The 22938-nt window shown below is 46.4% G+C and overlaps 2 protein-coding genes across 3 annotated transcripts in view; one reads left to right on the forward strand and one right to left on the reverse strand.

Moving 5' to 3' along the window:
- LOC122937975 (ADP-ribosylation factor-like protein 5B) overlaps window positions 1-8914 on the reverse strand; it is a 31291-nt gene extending 22377 nt beyond the window's left edge. Inside the window, exons 1-2 of the mRNA XM_044293217.1 lie at window positions 8697-8914; window positions 1472-1532 (exon numbers count right to left, since the gene is read on the reverse strand). Of these exons, the coding sequence (XP_044149152.1) occupies window positions 1472-1532; window positions 8697-8742 (107 nt within the window). The 5' untranslated portion in view covers window positions 8743-8914. The remainder of the gene's footprint in view (window positions 1-1471; window positions 1533-8696) is intronic.
- Window positions 8915-9392: 478 nt separating this feature from the next.
- LOC122939090 (tRNA (cytosine(72)-C(5))-methyltransferase NSUN6-like) overlaps window positions 9393-22938 on the forward strand; it is a 58860-nt gene continuing 45314 nt past the window's right edge. For both annotated transcript variants that reach the window (XM_044295063.1, XM_044295064.1), the window contains exons 1-3: window positions 9393-9682; window positions 13828-13927; window positions 18796-18951. In XM_044295063.1, coding sequence (XP_044150998.1) covers window positions 13853-13927; window positions 18796-18951 — 231 coding nt within the window. In that variant the 5' untranslated portion in view covers window positions 9393-9682; window positions 13828-13852. The remainder of the gene's footprint in view (window positions 9683-13827; window positions 13928-18795; window positions 18952-22938) is intronic.

Raw genomic sequence — 22938 nt, forward strand, 5'->3', positions numbered from 1 at the left:
CAAACTTTTGGTCTGTACTGTACATGGACCCTACAAATTGCCGGAGGGTGGACGCACATGAACATATTGTGCTTGTACCGGCATGCTGGGACAGTAGCTCCCCTGGACTTTGAAATCTAACAGCTGTGACCGAGAGTGACGAGCACCGGAGAAATCGCCACAAACATAGTTCTGTGAGCGGACATCCGGGTGACATCGTGCCCACAGCGCATATTTCTAGGTCCGGACATAGGACAAGGACACACCGGCCAGGTAAAGCAACATAGTTGCCCAAGTAGGTGGGGCGCCACCTTAGTACTTTGTGATTACCGATTCAAGACCGGCAATTGTCTACTTGGAATTGCGATTTTTTTCAAGACTGGAATAAGGGCGGCGGTTTTCTAAACCCAAACCGCCTAGACTGCTTTAAGTTGCGATTTCTTCTAAACTGAAACAAGGGCTGCGGCTTTTTAAATCCAAGCCGCTTAGATCAATTTCTACTAGATTGAAACAAGGGCTGCAGTCTTTTAAATTCAAGCTGCTTAGACCGTTGCCTCAAACTTTATGACCTATATTGCTGCTATTGATTAATGTTTCTTCTCATGTGAATTTATATGATTTTATGGTCTTATGGTATTATATATTTTATCGGTATATTTTATTAAACTTTGATCAATTACTCCACATTTGAGTGCCTGGTTTAATCTTGGTATTTTTACTGATTAAGACTATACCTTATTTATCTTTATAAGTTGAGGCATTGTGCAGATATGAGGATTTTTATCTTTATGCAAATCAGACAGTTAGCGCACCAAGGGGCTGGCAGTAGAGCTTCAAGAACCGCTACAGCTGCGCCCCTAGTGCTCATTACACTGCCCCTCCGCCAATGACTCCATACACTATAATAACACTACAACAATGATTATTAAAATTAGTGAGTCACATTGCAGGCACCATTAGACGGGCTATTAGACCTGTCAATCAAGAAGGAGGGGGAAGTGTAATGAGCACTAGGGGTGCAGCTGTAGTGGTGCTCACAGCTCTAAAGCCTGCCCCTTGGTGCTCCAACTGCATGATTTGTATAAAGGTAAAAAAAATAAAAAAAATAAAAAAATCTGGTAGGCTGCAGCAGTGTGCCGATATAAGGTATTGTTTTAAGCAGCATGCTCAACCCTACCAGGCAATATGACTGGTTTAATATGGTTGACCATACTGATCCCTTGCACCACCAGGGTCCTAGTTTCAAATCCAACCGAGGACACCATCTGTATGGAGACTGAAGCAAGTCATGCCACGCTTCTTACTGATGGTTACCATTTAAATCTTTTACCCCCCCCCCACCCCCAACCAATTTTATCTGATCTATCTTTGTGGAGTGTATAGTTTGGCTCATCCTGGTCCACCATTTAAGGTCCACAGTTTCTGATTTGGGGTTCAAACTGCTGGAACTCTCTGCCGCCCCTGTGCGCCATGCATATTGACTCATACTTACAACTGGTAAAGAATAGTGGTCTTTCCTGCATTATCGAGTCCGACAATGATCACCTTGTGCTCTGCAATGAGAAAAGTAACCAAGTGAGAGAGAGGAAGAACTCAAAGCAAATGTATAGTCCCATACCCTGAGGACGCCTATCAGCCTCTACGAAACAATATAAACTTGTACCTACCGTGTATAATCTACGTAGACATGTCAAAAAAGTTCAAATTTGCCTTGAGAACCAGGACTTTGTAGCCAAACTGGTGCCAAGAGGTGCATTAAGACACTAGTCTTATCAGACACATTACACACAGATACATAAGTGGATGGTCAATATAGCACTATCGGCTCCAGGAAGCAATGGACCTGGCATAAAGCTACAAGTCTAAAGATGGCCGAACACGCATTATCTGCCCCGATTCCCACTTATAGATATGGGCTATCTACTGGCAGGCATATATGCGTTTTCAATGAGAAGAGGGCCTTTCGGGAAGAACAAAAGGATCTGAACTGAAGTTCAATGCATCCAATCCTTCTAGACCTCAACATCTGCCGGAGGAGAGTCAGGAGGTCCCCACAGACTTCAGATTGTCGGTTGAAGACGGCAGGTTCAGCTGACATTAGCCTAATGTGTATGGGGGCCAATCCCCACCTTTAAAAAGGGTCTCTCTTATAAAGACAAGTCCTTGTGAACTCATGCGACTGGTCACCATGTAACGCTCCATTTCCTGAAATTAAAAATAGATGGCTGTCGGAGGTAACAAACCAGAAGTTCAGGTTTGGGTTCAAGGTTGTGTAGATGTAATTATTTTTCCTTATAACATGGTTATAAGGGAAAATAATAGCATTCTGAATACACCTTAATCCACTTGTTCGTGCAGCCGGCATCTCTTCTGTCGTCTTTGAGGAATAGGACCTTCGATGACGTCACTGCGCTCACCACATGGTCCATCACATGATCTTTTACCATGGTGATGGACCATGTGATGAGCGTAGTGACGTCAAAGGTCCTATTCCTCACAGATGAAGACAGAAGAGATGGCGGCTGCGCGAACAAGTGGATTAAGGAGAGTTCATTTTATTTTTATTTTTAACCCCTCCAGCCCTAATGTACTATGCATTCTGTATTTAGAATGCTATTATTTTCCGTTATAACCATGTTATAAGGGAAAATAATAAAGACCGGGTCCCCATACCGATAGTCTCCTAGCAACAGTGCGTGAAAAATCGCACCGCATCCACACTTGCTTGCGATTTTCACGCAGCAACCTTTCACTTCTATGGGGCCTGCATTGCATGAAAAATGCACAATATAGAGCATGCTGCGATTTTAACGCACAAGTGATGCGTGAAAATCACTGCTCATGTGCACAGCCCCATAGAAATGAATGGGTCCGGATTCAGTGCGGGTGCAATGCGTTCACCTCACGAATTGCACCAGCGCGGAAATCTCGCCCGTGTGAAAGAGGCCTTAGGCTACCTGTTCATGGTTTCCAGGTAGCAATATAGTTACATAGTTTAGGCTACTTTCACACTTGCGTTCAGAGCGGACCCGTCTGGGGTCTGCCCAGACGGATCCGCTCATATAATGCAGATGATGGGATCCGTTCAGAATGGATCTGTCTGCATTATATTGTAGAAAAAAATTCTAAGTGTGAAAGTAGCTTCAGACGGATCCGTCCAGACTTTACATTGAAAGTCAATGGGGGACGGATCCATTTGAAAATTGAGACAGTGTCAAATTCAAACTTATCCGTCCCCATTGACTTACATTGTAAGTCTGGACGGATCCGTTTGCCTCCGCACGGCCAGGCGGACACCCGAACGCTGCAAGCAGCGTTCAGGTGTCCGCCCTGCTGAGCGGAGGCCAAACGGTGCCAGACTGATGCATTCTGAGCGGATCCGCATCCACTCAGAATGCATTAGGGCTGGACGGATGCGTTCAGAGCCGCTTGTGAGAGCCTTTAAACGGAACTCACAAGCGGAGCCCCGAACGCTAATGTGAAAGTAGCCTAATACGGTTGAAAAAAAAAAAAAAAAAAGACATAAATCCATCAAAATATATATATTTTTTTCCCCATAGAGTGCACAGAACAAGATAATAAAGAGAGATCTTAAGTAGTTACCCAAAGTCTAAAACATGCTCATGTAGATTATACTTGCCCCGCTCTCCATCTCCATGGGTTGGGTCATTCCCGTCGCGGCCTGCTATTGGCTTCCCCCCAATGTTTTGATCTACGCGGGGATCAGGAGCGACACGGGTGCCGAGGAGCGGGGCAAGTATGATGTATATGAAGGGCCTTGTCATTGGGGGGCATGTTTTAGACTATGGATAATCCCTTTAAGAATTCTTATTGCTGACAACAGTGCAAGTAAAACCCTTAGGCCAGATACACACAAGTGTATTCAGTCCAGGATGTACGCTTTGTGTGACGTCAGTATTTCCCGGGCTGAACGTTGCGCCTGTGAAAAACTCACAGCATTATAATGATTTATAACGCTGTGTGTTGCTGTCTGACTGCGGCTGTACTGAATTCTACTGATGGCGTTATGCGAGTACAGTTTAGTAGATACGAGGTCGGGCGGGGACACACATTATAATAAAGCCATGAGTTTGTGTCACAGGAGTAGTGTTCAGCCCAGGAAATATGAAAGTGATAGTGTGAAAGGCAAATTGCGGTCCACAATTCACGGGCACCGACCGTGGGCCAGCCGCATCCGTTCCGCAAAAAGATGGAACTTGTCCTATCTTTTTGCAGAACGGAACACCACAGAAGCACTGCGTAGTGCTTCTGTTCCGTATGTGGGCCGCAATATGGCCACGGGGGACACACGGTCGGGTGCAAGAGGCCTAAGGGTGAGGTCAAAAGCTGCGGCCAGCCACACGTGGAAAGCAATGCCCACCAGTGGATGGCAGTGGCTGCACAATGTTACTGCAGGGAAGCTGTACTGCAAGAATCAGGGGCTCGAGTGCGTCCGTGAGTGCCGTCACCGTGTTTTGTAAGGCACCAGCATAAAACAAAGTGTGTCATTAGATAGCATCTGAAGCCGCCACGTCACAGGGAGAGGAGATTGTGACTCACCCCTGTCAAGTGCGCACATAGCCCTAGGGATACGAATCCCAGCAGTCCATGTAGTCCAGGGATCAGCAACCTCCAGCTGTTCTGAAACTATCACTCCCACGATCTTCCTTTCAGTTCTACAGCTGAGCAAGTGTGCAGGCTGGGAGTGGTAGTTTCACAGCAGCTGGAGGTTGCTGACCCTCTAAGGGAGAATTAGTTGTCCAGGACATCAAAAATGCTCTCTACCTGTTAAACATTCCTGTTTCAATGCCACCCAAGCACATGATCACTGCGCTCAATCACTGGCCTCAGTTGAATCATCCCTGAGATCAGTGATTGACAGCAGTGGTCATGTGACCACTGCATGGAAGTGAACTAGGACCACTGGGTGCCAGTGTAGGACTGGAGACGTCATATACAGGGGAGTATGCTTTATCATTTTATTTTAAAACTCAATCAGCATTTAGGAAAACATTTCTGTTCTGGACAACCCTTTAATAGTCCTCACGTCTACATAGGCCTACTGACCGCCCTGTTGTATGCATGGTACTGAACACGACCAGCGCCAGTTTCCTGACACCAATGCGTATGAGCCTGCCACACAGCCCATTAAAGTGCCAGACAGGCATACCCCTAAGGAAGGCCAAAAGTGCACCCCCATCTCTTGAGTTGAGTACCAAGACCAAATTTGCATGTTACACTGGCCTTTTTTGTGTAGGGGACAAAGAAACATGTATGTATGGCCAGCCAGAGCGCCACTCGCCTCACCCCAAGTACTACGGATGGTCTAAAGCCCGTCCTATCTTTGCTTACCAGCAGATGGTGCTGTTAGTGGGTGCCACAGACACTGGTGGAGACCCAGGGTGCCATCCACAACCTTGGAGATTAGGAGACTACAAACAGATAATTTAGGGTAAATGCACAAGTTCAGGATTTATGTGCGGACAATCCACACTGAAATCTGCAGGTGTTCGCAGGGAAATCCGTGCGGTCAACTGAAGTAAATGGAGAAAATCCGGACAGGAAAAAATAAAATAAACTGACATGCTGCGGATTTTAAAATCTGTGCGAAAAAAATAAATGTGCATTGATGATTTTTAAGGTCCTTTTACGCAGACCGATGTGTCAGGCAATTATCAGGAAGAATCCAAACATTCCCGATAAGTGACCGATCGTTATGCATAGGAACAAGCGATCACTACAGACAGATACAGAAAACACTGAAAGTGCAGAATAAGAGGTTTACACAACATAAAGGGATCCTATTACCGAGGGAGAGAACCTGGAGACGTGTAATGTGCGTCGACACACAAAGCTCGGACACGCTGCGGATTGCAGATACTGACGGAAATGATACGCCCCTGTGAATAGCTCTGTGAACATTAGCAGCAGATCCCGGGGCACAGAATGCCGGACCATATATACGCATTGCAAATACGCTCGTCTGAAAGCGACCAAAGAGGACGTTGGGAGGGCAGTGGTAAAGGGACTATCCCATCAGAAGAACCTGCCACATAACGTGGCTGCAGCGGAGGTCGGCTGATCCTCTCAGGTGCCACTCCCAGCAAACAGCTGATTTAGAGGCAGGGAGCACTTGCCCGGCAGAGGCCGCTGCATTGGCAGTGTGGCATTACACAGTGGCCATTCAGGTGCATAGTCGTCCATGTCGTACCCGGGTGGCTCTAGTCTATCAGAATGGGGGTCACTTTTATGATCGGTTCTAGCTCAAGCAGGGGGTCCTGAGTGGGGGCTCCCTCTATGACAAAGGCCAGTTTAACACGAGCGTATTCAGTCCAGGAAAAACGTTCCGTGTGACGACTAAACACGGCTTCTCTGACGTGAACTCACAGCATCGTAATGATTTACGACGCTGCGAGTTCAAGCCTGACCGCGGGATACTGAACGGTAGTCACAGCCTTATTTCAGTACTGTAGACCTGCAGTCACGCAGGGGCACACAGCATCATAAATTACTGATTCTGCGGGGGTCACATCACAGATGCCGTGTTCAGTCCAGGAAAAATGCAGCGGTCACGTGGAGCATGTTTCCCGGACTGAATACGCTTGGGCGAAATTGGTCCTACGCGCATGAGTCTTCTTCACGAGATAACCTCTTCAACATAAGGCCTCACCGCACACGGCCATAGTTTGTCTGCATCCGATTCCCATTTTTTGCGGACCCATTTGTTACAATGGAGCTGCGAATGATGCGGACGGAACTAGTGTGCTGTCCGCATCCGTATGTCAGGTCTGTGGGCCCGCAAAAAAGGACAGCCGCCCACACGTAACAGAATTATAGGAGCGCGCTGCGGACGGTCGGACCCGCGCCCTGCTGATTATCAACATGTTGCGGGAAAGGCGCACATTTTCACCCTCTGAAACGCAGAGGTTGGAATCTTTGTCGAATAGGACAGAGACTTTACTGCAGACTTGTGGTGGAAAATGTCCTCCGTGTGTGCACGTGGCCCAAAATAAACGGACCAGGACGCAGAGGAGAAGGCAGTGACCTGGCGGCATCCGACATCACCTGACTGTACTTGGAAAGAACTTAAAGGGGTTGTCTCAATTCAGCAAATGGCATTTATTATGTAGACAAACTTAAAGGGATCGCATCATCTCACACTGGGGGCACATTGCTAGGATGGGACCCGCACCTATCTGTAGAACGGAGCCCGCAAAGTGAAGGAGGAGCGCTCTGCGCAGGAGCGGCCACCCTCCGGTCGTTTCTATGACTGGGCTATTTTCCGCAGTCCCATTGAAATACATGAGAAGGGCACCGCGCAAGCGCAGCCACCGCTCTATAGGGCTGACTGAAAGAGTCAAGCCAAGTGCGGCACTCCAGCAGAAATGAATTGAGGGCGGCCGCCCATGTGCGGTGCGCCCTCCTTCACTTTGGTCCCAGTGGGCCCATTCCCGGTCACATTACGGTGCCCGCTGCAGCGCAGATGCAACCATGGAAACAAGCAGTGCATAATGCAAATAATGAATCCAGCCAGCAAAGGAGGCAATATTGGCAATCACAATACATTAGTAAGTGCCTGATATTAACTTCCTCTACATGATAAATGCCATTTGCTGAAGTGAGAATCCCTTTAAGGCAAAGGCAATCGGACCCCTTGCACCTCCCCATAGCATTTCCTGCAGGATAGAGGGCCACGATCAGCACTGGGGGGGGGGGGGGGGGGTACACTTTTTACCCCTACAAAGGTTATAGAAGTCACTACGACCTGAATCCTAGGCAAATAACACATAAAAGCCGTACACATACATAGATGTACATCAGGGTGTTAGGGGCGGACATAACACTGCACAGACCACTCAAGGAGGACAGTTTAAAGTGGTATGCCGATGACATATTAAAGAGGACCTCTCCTGACCGTTGCATCCCCCATGTAATAACCATTCTGCAGCATCTATTCTTTTGACTACGATGTGCCATTCCTCTATTATTCCTGCTAGAAGTTACGAATGAATTGCTAGCAGTTTGCAATAAAGGTCCAGATGGGTGTTACCAGTAGGGGGGGGGGGCTGTCCCTGGACAGTGACACAGGCAGCATAGAGCGCAGGGACGCACCCTCAACTGGAAACACCCATCTGGACCTTCATAACAAACTGCTAGTAATTCTTGGATAACTTCTAGCAGGAATAATAGAGGAATGGCACAACACAGTCATAACAATAGATGCTCCAGAAGAGTTATTATATGGGGAATGCAAATTGTTATTAAAACAAGTCAGGAGAAGCGACAAGTTAGGTTGCCCCCTACATATCAAGAGGGGGGGGGGGGCTCCATGACTCAGAGAGATCAGGGGAAGCATCTATAGGAGTGATGGAAACAGCCCCCCCCCCCTCCAGGACGTATTCACATGCAGCAGATTTCTGAAAACATTACACTTATTCACTACATGCGTTTTGTAAGAGCCATTCAGATGAACAGAAGCAGTTTTCAGTCACAGAAAACACTGCAACAAATCTGCCAAGTGTGAATACCCCCTAATGGAGATCGACACCATAAACTGCAACCAGTGACTATTTTATAGAGTACTACTCTGCCCATCTGGAGCCTGCTGGGGGTTATAGCTAGGACCGGTTGCTATGCAGTGACACATACAGCAGGGATCCTCCAGCGCTGGGTCTCCCCGGGGAGCGGCTCTTTGTTTGCAGCTCGCAGGCACTTGCCTTGGTTGCAGAAGAAGTTCCACAGCTTCGCGAAGATGAGGCCCATGGTGACAACAGGCCAAAGCCGAGCTCCGCCCGTCACATAAGTGTGAGAGGAGGGGGGTCACCGTCCGGTACGAGCGCTCCTCGCCGGGTCAGGCCGCGGTCTCCATCCGCCCTCACCCCGGGGACTACGTGACTGTTTCTACCACACACCGCACTAAACAGCTGGCGCTCCAGCCGCGTACGCGCTCTACGTACGGCCGGCTTACGTCACCGAGCGTATGACGTTCGCAAGCACCGCCTTCCTTCGTCGCTATTGGATAAATCTACGCTGCCTACTTCGACTCCTAGCCAATCAGAGACGGAATAACATAAGGCCTTGTAGAAGTAAACTCATAGATGATTGGTTGTTCGCAACCTGACTGTACGTCTAGTCAAAACTACAGCTCCCAGCATGCCATGCCACTTAGGGCAGTCAGAACTCAATGGTAATCATAGTTAACCATAGCCTGCAGAACACCAGAATGTAGTTTATGGCGTTCTGGATAAAAAAAAATCTCTGTAGTTCCGAGTATGTAGGGTAGGAACATAGATGGGTTAGTGACCACATCTAAGATGGCTGCCAAAGCTTCTCAGACAGCTTGAACACTAGGGGGAAAATCCGAATCTCCCTGGGAATTCATTTCGTATAAGCGGTGATAGATACGTGTTTGTTTCTCGCCCATTATAATTCACTTTTCTCCTCGCCTCACAGCTTTGACTGGATCTGCCTCCTTTCTCTGGGCAGGAGAGATTGGTCTTCATAAACATGGCCGCCCCAGGATACTATGTGTCATGAAGTGAAGACATTTCTTTTATACAGTGTTCTTGTTTTAAGTTTTTTTTAAATTAAATGTTGGCCAAGAAGAGGGCCGTGTACTTTATACAGGCGGCTGAGGACTGGACGGCACACTGAGAAGATTCGCTGTCACGGATGTTTGACCCACACCGGTTTCCGTAGCCAGGTATCTCTGCTTCTATGGAGGGGAGGGTGACAGAAGCTCGTCTTCACTGTGGACGCTTTCTGTGTCACTGCTGCCTCTATGTCTCTGCAAATCAGATCTTTCTCAATTGGTCAGCCTGGGCCTTGTAGTTCCACAGGGCAGAGTAGTGCTGTATATAACTCTGCATAAGGGCTTATTCAGACGGGGGATACATGTGCCTCATATTAAAAACTCAAGGGGTCTTTTACCAAACTGGTGTAAAGTAGAACTGGCTTAGTTGCCCATAGCAACCAATCAGATTCCACCTTTCATTTTGGATAGCTCCTTAGCAAAATGAGAGGTGGGATCTGATTGGTTGCTAGGGGCAACTAGTCCAGTTCTACTTTACACCAGTTTGATAAATGACCCCATCAGTCTATGAAAGTGAGAAATAAAAGCAGAATCCACATGGAAGCCGACCGTGTGATATCCGTTTTTTCACATCTGTTACTAAGCAACGGGAAAAAGTGAAACCAGGATGTCCTTCAGTTTTTTTCCTACACGAGAAATACAAATGTAAAAATGGCAGCACAGAAGGCGACAAAGACATATTGGACAGTGGTGTCCTATTTTTTCAGAACGGAAAAATCAGATACAGCCTACAAATAAGCTTTAGGGCTCGTTCACACGACCGCAAATTGCGGTTCGCTAAGTACGGGCACCTGCCGCGTGGCAGCTGTATAGGGATCGTGGCCCCATTCACTTAAATGGGTCCGCGATCCCTCCGTTCCGCAAAAAGATAGAGAAAGATCTATCTTTTTGCGGTGCGGAAGCACGGAACGGAACCTCAGAAAGCACGCCGTAGATTTACAGACCCATTGAAATGAATCGGTCCGCATCTGTGATGCGGAATGGCCACGGAACGGGACCCGTGTATTGCGGATACGCAAATGCGGTCCGCAATATGGGCACGGGCCTCACACGGTCGCGTGAACGAGCCCTTAAGGTGAGTGACAACCAGATGGACCGCCGTTACAGCTTCTACAGAGGTTGTCACCTTTCCCACAGCCCTGAAATAGAAATCCGCCCAATCAGACACTGATAACTTCCTGATCCTGTATCCGTCCACGACTAAATAGGAAACTACAACTTCCAGCATGCTCCTGTTTACTTATATGGAGGTTCTGAAAGAAGCCAAGCGAAGGAGCACGCTGGGAGTTGTAGTATTACAACAGCTGGAGTGCCGGAGGTAATGGGATGTGATAGAAGAGAACAGCTCTTGGTGACAGCTAGTAGGCCCATCCTTAGGTACCGAGCCTGACAGGTTCCTTTACTATGGATCCTTTAGGCTACTTTCACACTTGCGGCAGAGGATTCCAGCAGGCAGTTCAAACATGTGCAAACTGGTGGCATTTGTCAGGATCCTGATCCGTATGACAAATGCATTGAAATGCCGTATCCATCTCTCCGGAAAAACGGATCCGGCATTTTTTTTTTCACATTTTTTGCGGTTTGAGCATGCGCAGACCGCAATGCCGGATCCGTTTTGCCGGAACACTCAGGGCCAGATCCGGCATTAATGCATTTCAATGGGAAAAAATGCTGGCAAGTATTCCGGAATTTTGGACGGAGATAAAACCCACACCATGCTGCAGTATTATCTCCGTCCTGATCAGTCAAAAAGACTGAACTGAAGACATCCTGATGCATCCTAAACGGATTTCTCTCCATTCAGAGTGCATTAGTATAAGGGCTCTTTCACACCAGCGTTTTTTTCTTCCGGCATAGAGTTCCGTCGTCGGGGCTCTATGCCAGAAGAATCCTGATCAGTTTTATCCTAATGCATTCTGAATGGAGAGAAATCCGTTCAGGATGCATCAGGATGTCTTCAGTTCCGGACCGGAACGTTTTTTGGCCGGAGAAAATACAGCAGCATGCTGCGCTTTTTTCTCCGGCCAAAAATCCTGAACACTTGCCACAAGGCCGGATCCAGAATTGATGCCCATTGAAAGGCATTGATCCGGATCCGGCCTTAAGCTAAACGTCGTTTCGGCGCATTGCCGGATCCGACGTTTAGCTTTGTCTGAATGGTTACCATGGCTGCCGGGACGCTAAAGTCCTGGCAGCCATGGTAAAGTGTAGTGGGGAGCAGTATACTTACCGTCCGTGCGGCTCCCAGGGCGCTCCAGAGTGACGTCAGGGCGCCCTACGCGCATGGATGACGTGATCGCATGGACACGTCATCCATGCGCATGGGACGCTCTGACGTCATTCTGGAGCGCCCCGGGAGCCGCACGGACGGTAAGTATACCGCTCCCCCGTTCCCCGCTCCTACTATGGCAACCAGGACTTTAATAGCGTCCTGGGTGCCATAGTAACACTGAAAGCCTTTTGAAGACGGATCCGTCTTCAAATGCTTTCAGTTCACTTGCGTTTTTCCGTATCCGGCGTGTAATTCCGGCAAATGGAGTACACGCCGGATCCGGACAACGCAAGTGTGAAAGAGCCCTAAAACTGATCAGTTCTTTTCCGGTATTGAGCCCCTAGGACGGAACTCAATGCCGGAAAAGAATAACGCTAGTATGAAAGTACCCTAAGGAAGACGACCGCCGTACATATGGAGTTGCTGCACACGACAATCATGCTAGTGCAATAATAACGCATAATTTATCATATACTGCGCTCATATGCTATGGGTTGTATTAAAGGGGTTTTCCGAGATTTTCATACTGATGACCTATCCTAAGGATAGGTCACCAGTATCTGATTGGTGGAGGTCTGACCCCCAGGACCCCCGCCAATCAGCTATTTGAGAAGGCTGCGGCGCTCATCTGAGCAGGGCGGCCTACTCCCTGCTTTCCCTAGGAGGCCATCGACGTTACGTTCATCGGTCACGAGGCCTAGGAGCAGTTCAGACCCATTCAAGTGAATGAGGCTGAGCGCAATACCAAGCACAGCCACTATACAATGTATGGCGTTGTACTCGGTGAGCATAGAGAAAGCTACGGCGCTCACAGGTGTTTTCTCAAACAGCTGATTGGCAGGGGTCCCAGGAGTCGGACCCCCACCGATCAGATACTAATGACCTATCCTGAAGATAGGTCATCAGTATGAAAATCTTGGAAAACCATTTTAAAATTGCAGACAGTATTAGTCCTCGTTCACACCTCAGTGAATCACGGATGTGTGCTGTCTGAATACCCCACAGCGCACGTACCCATTGATTTTAATGTGTTTGCTCACACATCAGTAGTTTTCTATTGACCGTGGTTCAGTGAAACAATCGCAGGAGCATGTGGACCAAAACTTGCCCATTGAAGTCTATGGGTCTGAGAAAAACCACTAGCACGACATGGATGGCATCCGTGTTTGGTCGGTTTTTCAGAGACCATAGGTAGGAGATTCTCTAGAAATTCATTTTAAGCCTAGCAGAAACCCTGAAATGAGAATGACACACGGAGGGCAAAAAACGGACACACGGACCAAACACGGCTAAAACACAATTTTCGACGGACATCAGACACGGAAATGTGAACGAGGCCTTGACATCTTTGGAAAATCCATCTGTGAAGAACCTGTGTTTGGTCCGTGTGTCATCCCTGAAAATTATTTTCCAGAGCATCTCCTACCTGTGGTCCCTGAAAAGCTGACCAAACACGGATGCCATCCGTGTCGCGTCAGCGTATTTTCACGGACCCATAGACTTCAGTGGGCACGTTTGGGCCGCATGCTCCCGTGATTTTTCCACTGACCCACGATCAATGGCAAACCACTGATATGTGAACAAACATTAAAATCAATGGGTACGCGCTCCCATGGAAAATGTGGACAGTACACATCCAATGTGAACAAGACCTTATGTAATTGCTCTGTTATATGCAGTTTGCATAAAGATATCCAAATTTGCACAAAATTACGTACGAGAGGAAAGCGTAGTCCAGAAGCTCACGTTCACTGACGCAGGAGAAATTACGTGTTACATGGCGGCAGATAATGAATGGAATGCGTTGTCCGCCAGAAGGAGAGCCCGTGGACGGGGGTCCCTGATCTGTGACATCCATGTGTTCTCTCCCCGTGAGAGACTACCTTATGTGGTCCTAAAAACGTCCGTCTCCGGTCTATGAAAGTGATCCGCGTATTGTTGTATCGTGCGGTGTGACTGATGGTCGCCTTCTTCCTCCTTCCAGAAGTTATTGACATCTCCGGCGTGAAATGTCCTTCTTCCCAAAGATACGCCTGAGAGAGGAGGTCGAGGATTATCTGCGTAATGTGTATCTCAACCCCGAGGTGAGCAGCGGCATACTAATGTGTCTGTGCCAAAAACGTGGTCCAACGTGGCGCTTCTGGGGGGGAATTATCCAAACGAGTGTAAGGGAGAACTGGCTTAGGTGCCCCTAGCAAGCAGCTGTGAAAAATGAAAGGATCAATCTGATTGGTTGCTATGGACAACTAAGCCAGTTCTACTTTACTCAGGCTATGCTATAAGTATGGGTCTCATACCATCCTGTGAATCTATGTTATAAAAATCTATGTCTGTCTGTCCTCTATTGACATCGAAAAGCCTGAACAGTCGGACACTACATTTGGCACATAGGTACTTCAGGTGTCCGGGAAGGGTCTCAGCTCTCTAGGACCTAATGTTCTTGAGCTATTCCCATGAAATGTATTAGCCAATAGAAGCTCGCAGGTCCTTCACTCATCTCCTAACTACCATACACACGGTCACATGACCCTTATTAGCCAATAGAAGCTCGCAGGTCCTTCACTCATCTCCTAACTACCATACACCGGTCACATGACCCTTATTAGCCAATAGAAGCTCGCAGGTCCTTCACTCATATCCTAACTACCATACACCCGGTCACATGACCCTTATTGGCCAATGGAAGCTCACAGGCCCTTAGTCTCCACATACACACAGTTTTACACCAGGTTTCCATAACAACTCAGCCATTTTTTATTCACTGTTATAGGTCGGCTTCACTATTAAGGGGGCAGGGTGCTGTGGAGTCTGGAGATCAGTGTTAAGGGGGCGAGGCACCGTGGAGGTTACTGTTAATGGGTCGGGGCTCTGAGGAGCTCACTATTAAGGGGGCAGGGTGCTGGGGAGGTCACTGCTAAGGGGCGGGGCACTGTGGAGGTCACTATTAAGGGGGCAGGGTGCTGGGGAGGTCACTGCTAAGGGGCGGGGCACTGTGGAGGTCACTATTAAGGGGGCAGGGTGCTGGGGAGGTCACTGCTAAGGGGCGGGGCACTGTGGAGGTCACAGTTAAGGGGGTCGGGTGCTCTGGAGGTCGCTGTTATGGGGACAGTTAAAAATAAAATAAACAGTGTGTGTATATAGAGCTACTAGTGATTTCTTGGTTAAAAAAAAGGGCAGGGATTGGCCTCCTGGACAACCTTGGAGCAAATCCAATAAACACACAGACAGAACAACATTTCATATTCGGGCAGCGCCAGGGACTTTTTCTAGTATGTCGTAAATGCCAGAGATGAGAATACCCCTTTAAACTACACCAGCAGGATAAATACAGTGGATATAAAAAGTCTACACACCCCTGTTAAAATGTCAGGTTTCTGTGATGTAAAATGAGACAAAGATAAATCATTTCAGAACTTTTTCCACCTTTAATGTGACCTATAAACTGTACAATTCAATTGAAAAACAAACTGAAATCTTTTAGGTAGAGGGAAGAAAAAATATAAAAATAAAATAATATGGTTGCATATGTGTGCACACCCTTAAACTAATACTTTGTTGAAGCACCTTTTGATTTTATTACAGCACTCAGTCTTTTTGGGTATGAGTCTATCAGCATGGCACATTATGACTTGGCAAGATTTGCCCACTCTTCTTTGCAAAAACACTCCAAATCTGTCAGATTGCGAGGGCATCTCCTGGGCACAGCCCTCTTCAGATCACCCCACAGATTTTCAATCGGATTCAGGTCTGGGCTCTGGCTGGGCCATTCCAAAACTTTCATCTTCTTCTGGTGAAGCCATTACTTGGTTGATTTGGATGTATGCTTTGGGTCATTGTCATGCTGAAAGATTTCTGTTCAGATTTCTAGCAGAAGCCTGAAGGTTTTGTGCCAATATTGACTGGTATTTGGAACTGTTCATAATTCCCTCTAGCTTAACTAAGGCCCCAGTTCCAGCTGAAGAAGAACAGCCCCTTGGCATGATGCTGCCGCCTCCATGCTTCACTGTGGGGATGGTGTTCTTTTGGGGGGGATGTGCAGTGTTGTTTTTGCGCCAAACATATCTTTTGGAATTATGGCCAAAAGTTCAACCTTGGTTTCATCAGACCATAACACCTTTTCCCACATGCTTCTGGGAGACTTCAGATGGGTTTTTGCAAAATGTAGCCTGGTTTGGATGTTTTTCGTAAGAAAAGGCTTTCGTCTTGCCACTCTACCCCATAGGCGAGACATATGAAGAATACGGGAGATTGTTGTCACATGTACCACACAGCCAGTACTTGCCAGATATTCCTGCAGATCCTTTAATGTTGCTGTAGGCCTCTTGGTCGCCTCCCAGACCAGTTTTCTTCTCGTCTTTTCATAAATTTTGGAGGGACGTCCAGTTCTTGGTAATGTCCCTGTTGTGCCATATTTTCTCCACTTGATGATGATTGTCTTCACTGTGTTCCATGGTATATCTAATGTCTTGGAAATTCTTTTGTACCCTTCTCCTGACTTATACATTTTAACATTGAGATCCCTCTGATGCTTTGGAAGCTCTCTGTGGACCATGGCTTTTGCTGTGAGATGTGACTAAGAAAATTTCAGGAAAGACCAACTAGAGCAGCTGAACTTTATTTGGGGTTAATCAGAGGCACTTTAAATGATGGCCGGTGTATGCTCACTCCTATTTAACAGGATTTGAATGTGATTGCTTAATACTGAACACATCTACATCCCCAGTTATAAGAGGGTGTGCACACTTATGCAACCACATTATTTTAGTTTTATTTTTTATTTTTTCTTCCCTCCACCTAAAAGATTTCAGTTTGTTTTTCAATTGAATTGTACAGTTTATAGGTCACATTAAAGGTGGAAAAAGTTCTGAAATGATTTATCTTTGTCTCATTTTTTTACAGCACAGAAACCTGACATTTTAACAGGGGTGTGTAGACTTTTTATATCCACTGTATATATATGATGTCTGATTTAAATTTTTTACATTAGTCATGGGATAACCCCTTTAAATCTGCTTCCACTTGCACATTGATTTTATCGCAGATTTGATAGTTAAATCACTCCAGTCTAGGTATTGCCCTACTGTAAGTCAAGACTGGGGCAGACGTCAGCTGCAACCAATGATCTTATGGAGACCTAGGAACAATATAGTTCTCCATATTAGTGGACATGGAACATTTAGGCCTCTTTCACACGGGCGTTACGGGAAAATGTGCGGGTGCGTTGCGGGAACATGCACGATTTTTCAGCGCGAGTGCAAAACATTGTAATGCGTTTTGCACTTGCGTGAGAAAAATCGGCATGTTTGGCTTGGGATCGGTGTTCTGTAGATTGTATTATTTTCCCTTATAACATGGTTATAAGGGAAAATAATAGCATTCTGAATACAGAATGCATAGTAAAATAGCGCTGGAGGGGTTAAAAAATAAATAAAAAATAATTAAACTCACCTTAATCCACTTGATCGCGCAGCCGGCATCTCTTTGGTCTTTTTTCTTTGCTTTGAGCAGGAACAGGACCTGTTGTGACGTCACTCCGGTCATCACATGGTCCGTCACATGATCTTTTACCATGGTGACGGACCATGTGATGACCGGAGTGACGTCACCACATGTCCTTTTCATGCACAAAGCAAAGAAAGAAGACAGAAGACATGCCGGCTGCGCGATCAAGTGGATTAAGGCGAGTTAAATAATTTTTCTTTTTTTTTTAACCCCTCCAGCCCTATTGTACTATGCATTCTGTATTCAGAATGCTATTATTTTCCCTTATAACCATGTTATAAGGGAAAATAATGATGATCGAGTCTCCATCCCGATCATCTCCTAGCAACCGTGCGTGAAAATCGTACTGCATCCGCACTTGCTTGCGGATGCTTGCGATTTTCACGCAACCCCATTCATTTCTATGGGGCCTGCGTTACGTGAAAAACGCACAAAATAGAGCATGCTGCGATTTTCACGCAACGCACAAGTGATGCGTGAAAATCACCGCTTATGTGCACAGCCCCATAGAAATGAATGGGTCGGGATTCAGTGCGGGTGCAATGCGTTCAACTCGCGCATCGCATCCGTGCGGAAATATCGCCCGTGTGAAAGGGGCCTTAGGATCTGGTATATGTTCCTAACGGATCCCAATATCCTCTGCCTAGCCTGATGACGATTAAGGGTCCATTCACACGTCTGCAATTTCGTTCCGCATTTTGCGGAACAGAATTGCGGATCCATTCATTTCTATGGGGCAGCACGATGTGCACCTCCGGGTCCGCAATTCCGTTCCCGAAAAAAATAGAACATGTCCAAGAATAGGCATATTCTATTAGTGCCGGCGATATGCCGTCCGCAAAATGCGGAACGCACATTGCCGTGTTTTGCGGATCCGTGGATCCGCTAAACACATTACGGACGTGTGAATGGACCCTAAAGGGGTTGTCTCACTTCATCAAGTGACATTTATCAGAAAGTTAATACAAGGCACTTACTTATGTATTGTGATTGTCCATATTTCCTCCTTTTCTGGCTGGATTCATTTTTCCATCCTATTGTGCACTGCTCATTTCCATGGTTACGACTACCCTGCAATCCAGCAGTGGCGGTCGTGCTTGCACACTATAGCAACAAGTCTCAGCCTCTCTGGTGGCCAGGACTGCGAGAGCGCGCATAGGCAAGCACGACCACCGCTGTAAGATTGCAGGGTGGTCGTAACCATGGAAACAAGCAGTGTATAATGTGACGGAAAAATTAATGAAGCCAGCAAAGGAAGCAATATGGACAATCACAATACATTAGTAAGTGCCTTGTACTAACTTTCTCCACTTGATAAATTCCATCTGCTGAACCCCTTGTGTTTTAGCTACACATAAGATGTATTTTTAAAGTTTTTTCTACTCAGGCAGTTAATTTCACATAGTGTTTTAAAACGTAGACCCTTTATTTTCTTTAACCTGTCTTACAGCTTGTGGCCACATTGGGGCCAGAAGAAGCAGAGAAGAAGTTTGTGCGTCTGCAGAATCATTTGTCCCATCCGCCATCTTTTACCACCATCCGTGTAAATACAAGACGAACCTCTGTGGAAAACGCAAAACAGCTTCTTAGTGAAGAAATACATAAGGTTAGACTTTCCTGTTATAGGTTTGGGGAGCTCCGCCATGTTCATAGTTTTGGAAATTATTGGGGGGGGGGGGTCCGAGCTCACTGACCATCAGAAATTTCACTTACTGACCTGTCTAAATGCCAATAAAAAGGTGTTTTGGCTGGAAACGGATGGGCACCTGAGGGACATGGCTCAGTGCCACCTCCAATCAGCCAAAGAATTAGACCAACAAGTAGGCGCCAAACCCATATGGGCGAAGTCATTGTGTTTGAGAAGAAATTCTATTTGTGAATCAGGAGTTAAAGGGCCTCTTCTCAAGATTTCTGATAGCGCTAGAATACCCAGATCGTGTTCGGTATTACTGTGTAAGGATGTTACATCTAAAGTCACCCATATATAGTTCTCTTCCCATTGTAATGATTCTAATAGTTGGATGAGGTGAGACGTATCCCCGAGATAAGAAGGAAGTTTTTAGGACATATCTTTGTAAGAGTCCATTCACACGTCCGCGGAACGGGTGCGGACCCATTCTTTCTCTATGGGGCAGGAATGGATGCGGACAGCACACAGTGTGCTATCCGCATTTCCAGAGCGCGCCCACGATCTTCCAGTCCGCGGCTCCGGAAAAAAATAGAACATGTCCTATTCTTGTCGGCAATTGCGGACAAGAATAGGCAGTTCTATGGGGGGTACCGGCCGAGTGTATTGCGGATCCGCAATACACTACGGACGTGTGAATGGACCCCTAGTGAAAGTCGACTTATGCTGAAAGATTGGATGTTAAACAGTTAATACCAGAAATAATAGGTCTCCCAGGTGGTCGGGTCAGGGATTTGTGAATCTTAGGCAGGAAGTAAAAGCGTGAAATGGATGGATGTAACACTGTCAGGAATTCTCTTTCTTTTTTATCTATAATACCTATCTCAAAACCCGCCTCTACCAGTTCAGAGAGGAGTGGGGTCCTCAATAATGATTCGATAAAATTCTTGGTCTGAGAGTATTCTCTGTGATTCAGCTAGATAATAATCTGAATCCATGATCACTCCACCCCCCCCCCCCCATCTGCACTTTTAAAGGGAACCTGTCACCTCAAAAACGCATATAAAACCGCCAGCATTACCGTATAGTAGCCCCCAGTCTGTTCATAATCATATGTTTGATCCGGTAGTCTGATGATCAATAGCTTAAATATTTTAAGCGCCATCTGCGCTATCTTGCTGGTCAGCATCAAGTGAAGGGGGCAGCGGCTTCCTTGCTTCAAGTCAAGGTAAGAACGCCCCCTAACCGTCCCCTCTCTTGTTTGATTGACAGCCAGAAGTCTCACGCATGCGTGGTGCGCTCCTTGGTAAGGCGCGATCCCGTCTCCGGCTGCCGCTGTTAGCCGGCTTTTAGTGGTGCACCGCACATGCGTCACACTTCTGCAATCCCAGCCGCACTTCAGGCTGTCAATCAAACAAGAGAGGGGACGGTTAGGGGGCGTGCTTACCTGGACTTAAAGCAAGGAATACTATACTACTATACGGTAATGCTGGCGGTTTTATATGCGTTTTTGAGGTGACAGGTTCCCTTTAATTACAATGTTTTTATTTTGGGTAAGGTTTTTCAAAGCTTTTTTTTCCTCTATAGTAAGATTGGGCTTGATGTGTAATTTCTTCATAGACCTTTTACTGGTGGTACTATAACCCGCGAAAGCTTCTTTTAGATTAGTTTGATTAGGTTGATTCTGCATTCATAGTTTTGTAGAAGTTAGGATTAATTTTGTTCATGTTATAACATTTTTGCTGTGAGGAAGAGGCATGTGATCTCTGCTGAGTCAAATTCAGTGTTGAGAACTGCAAAAGTAAACCAAGCATCTGTGATAATATCTTGTAGGCAGAGAAACTGCCCAATAATCTTACAAAAACCTCTGGAAGAGCATGACATTGTGAATGGATTAATGGAATTTATTTACCAAAAAAATTAAACATATACATGGAATAACCTTTGGATGGTAATAAATTTTCCTCAAAAAGCATTTTATATAAAAAAAAATCCGATTTAACCCCTTAAGGACACAGGGCGTACAGGTACGCCCTTGTGCCCTGGTACTTAAGGACACAGGGCGTACATGTACGCCCTGTGCATTTTCGATCACTGCCGTGCGGCTGGCAGTGATCGGAACCCGGTGCCTGCTCAAATCATTGAGCAGGCACCTAGGCTAAATGCGCGGGGGGGTCCCGTGACCCCCCCATGTCGGCGATCGCGGCAAACCGCAGGTCAATTCAGACCTGCGGTTTGCTGCGATTTCTGCAGTTTTTGATCCCCGCGGTCCCTGACCGTGGGGATCAGAAACTTTAGGATTAAAAATGGTTTCCTGTATCCCTCCCCCCTGCACCCCTGAGTTATTCGAGCACGGTGGGAGGTGCAGGGGGAGGGTTGCGGGCGGTGCGGGAGGCGGGCGGTGCGGTAGGCGGGATCGCGATCCCCCGCCCGCCTCCCATTGCGTAATCGTTGGCGTCTAGTGGGTATACCAGGGTGCCAGCACATTGCTGGCACCCTGGTATAAACGGCTGACATCGGTGATGCGATGTCAGCCGTTTAACCCTTTCCATACAGCGGTCCGTACGGACCGCTGTATGGAAAAGGTTAACAGTAAGAGGGAGCTCCCTCCCTCTCCGATCGGGGGGCTGCTGTGCCTTTGCAGTCCCCCGAATGGAGAGGGAGCGAGCTTCCCGGCAGCCCCCCAGGCCCCGTCCTTACCCTTCCCCGTCTGCGCAGTTCTGGCCACTACTGAGCAGACGGGGAAGGTTCCCATGGCAACAGGACGCCTTCTCAGGCGTCCTGCTGTCCATGGTTCTGAACAGATCTGTGCTGAAAGCATAGATCTGTTCAGACAAAGTGTAAGTAAAATACAGTACAGTACAATATATATTGTACTGTACTGTATTATGCAGACATCAGACCCACTGGATCTTCAAGAACCAAGTGGGTCTGGGTCAAAAAAAAAGTGAAAAAAGTGAAAAATAAAGTAAAAATCAAAAAACACATTTATCACTGATTAAAAATGAAAAAAATAAAATTCCCTACACATGTTTGGTATCGCCGCGTCCGTAACGACCTGATCTATAAAACGGTCATGTTACTTTACCCGAACGGTGAACGCCATAAAAATAAAAAATTTAAAACTATGATGAAATTGGAATTTTGCCCACCTTACTTCCCAAAAAAGGTAATAAAAGTGATCAAAAAAGTCGCATCTACGCCAAAATTGTAACAATCAAACCGTTATCTCATCCCGCAAAAATCATACCCTACCCAAGATAATCGCCCAAAAACTGAAAAAGTTATGGCTCTTAGACTATGGAAACACTAAAACATGATTTCTTTTGTTTCAAAAATGAAATCATTGTGTAAAACTTACATAAATAAAAAAAAAGTATACATATTAGGTATCGCCGCGTCCGTATTGACCGGCTCTATAAAAATATCACATGACCTAACCCCTCAGGTGACCACCGTAAAAAAATAAAAATAAAAACGGTGTAAAAAAAGCCATTTTTTGTCATCTTCCGTCACAAAAAGTGTAATAGCAAGCAATCAAAAAGTCATGTGCACCCCAAAATAGTGCCAATCAAACCGTCATCTCATCCCACAAAAAATGAGACCCTACTTAAGATAATCGCCCAAAAATTTAAAAAACTATGGCTCTTAGACTATGGAGACACTAAAACATTTTTTTTGTTTTAAAAATGAAATTATTGTGTAAAACGTACATAAATAAAAAAAATTGTATACATATTGGGTATCACCGCGTCCGTGACAACCTGCTCTATAAAATTACCACATGATCTAACCTGTCAGATGAATGGTGTAAATAACAAAAAAAAAAACGGTGCCAAAAAAGCTATTTCTTGTTACCTTGCCGCACAAAAAGTGTAATATAGAGCAACCAAAAATCATATGTACCCTAAACTTGTACCAACAAAACTGCCACCCTATCCCGTAGTTTCTAAAATGGGGTTACTT

This window comes from Bufo gargarizans, chromosome 5 (assembly GCF_014858855.1).
Source record: "Bufo gargarizans isolate SCDJY-AF-19 chromosome 5, ASM1485885v1, whole genome shotgun sequence".
In the NCBI taxonomy this organism is placed as follows: domain Eukaryota; kingdom Metazoa; phylum Chordata; class Amphibia; order Anura; family Bufonidae; genus Bufo; species Bufo gargarizans.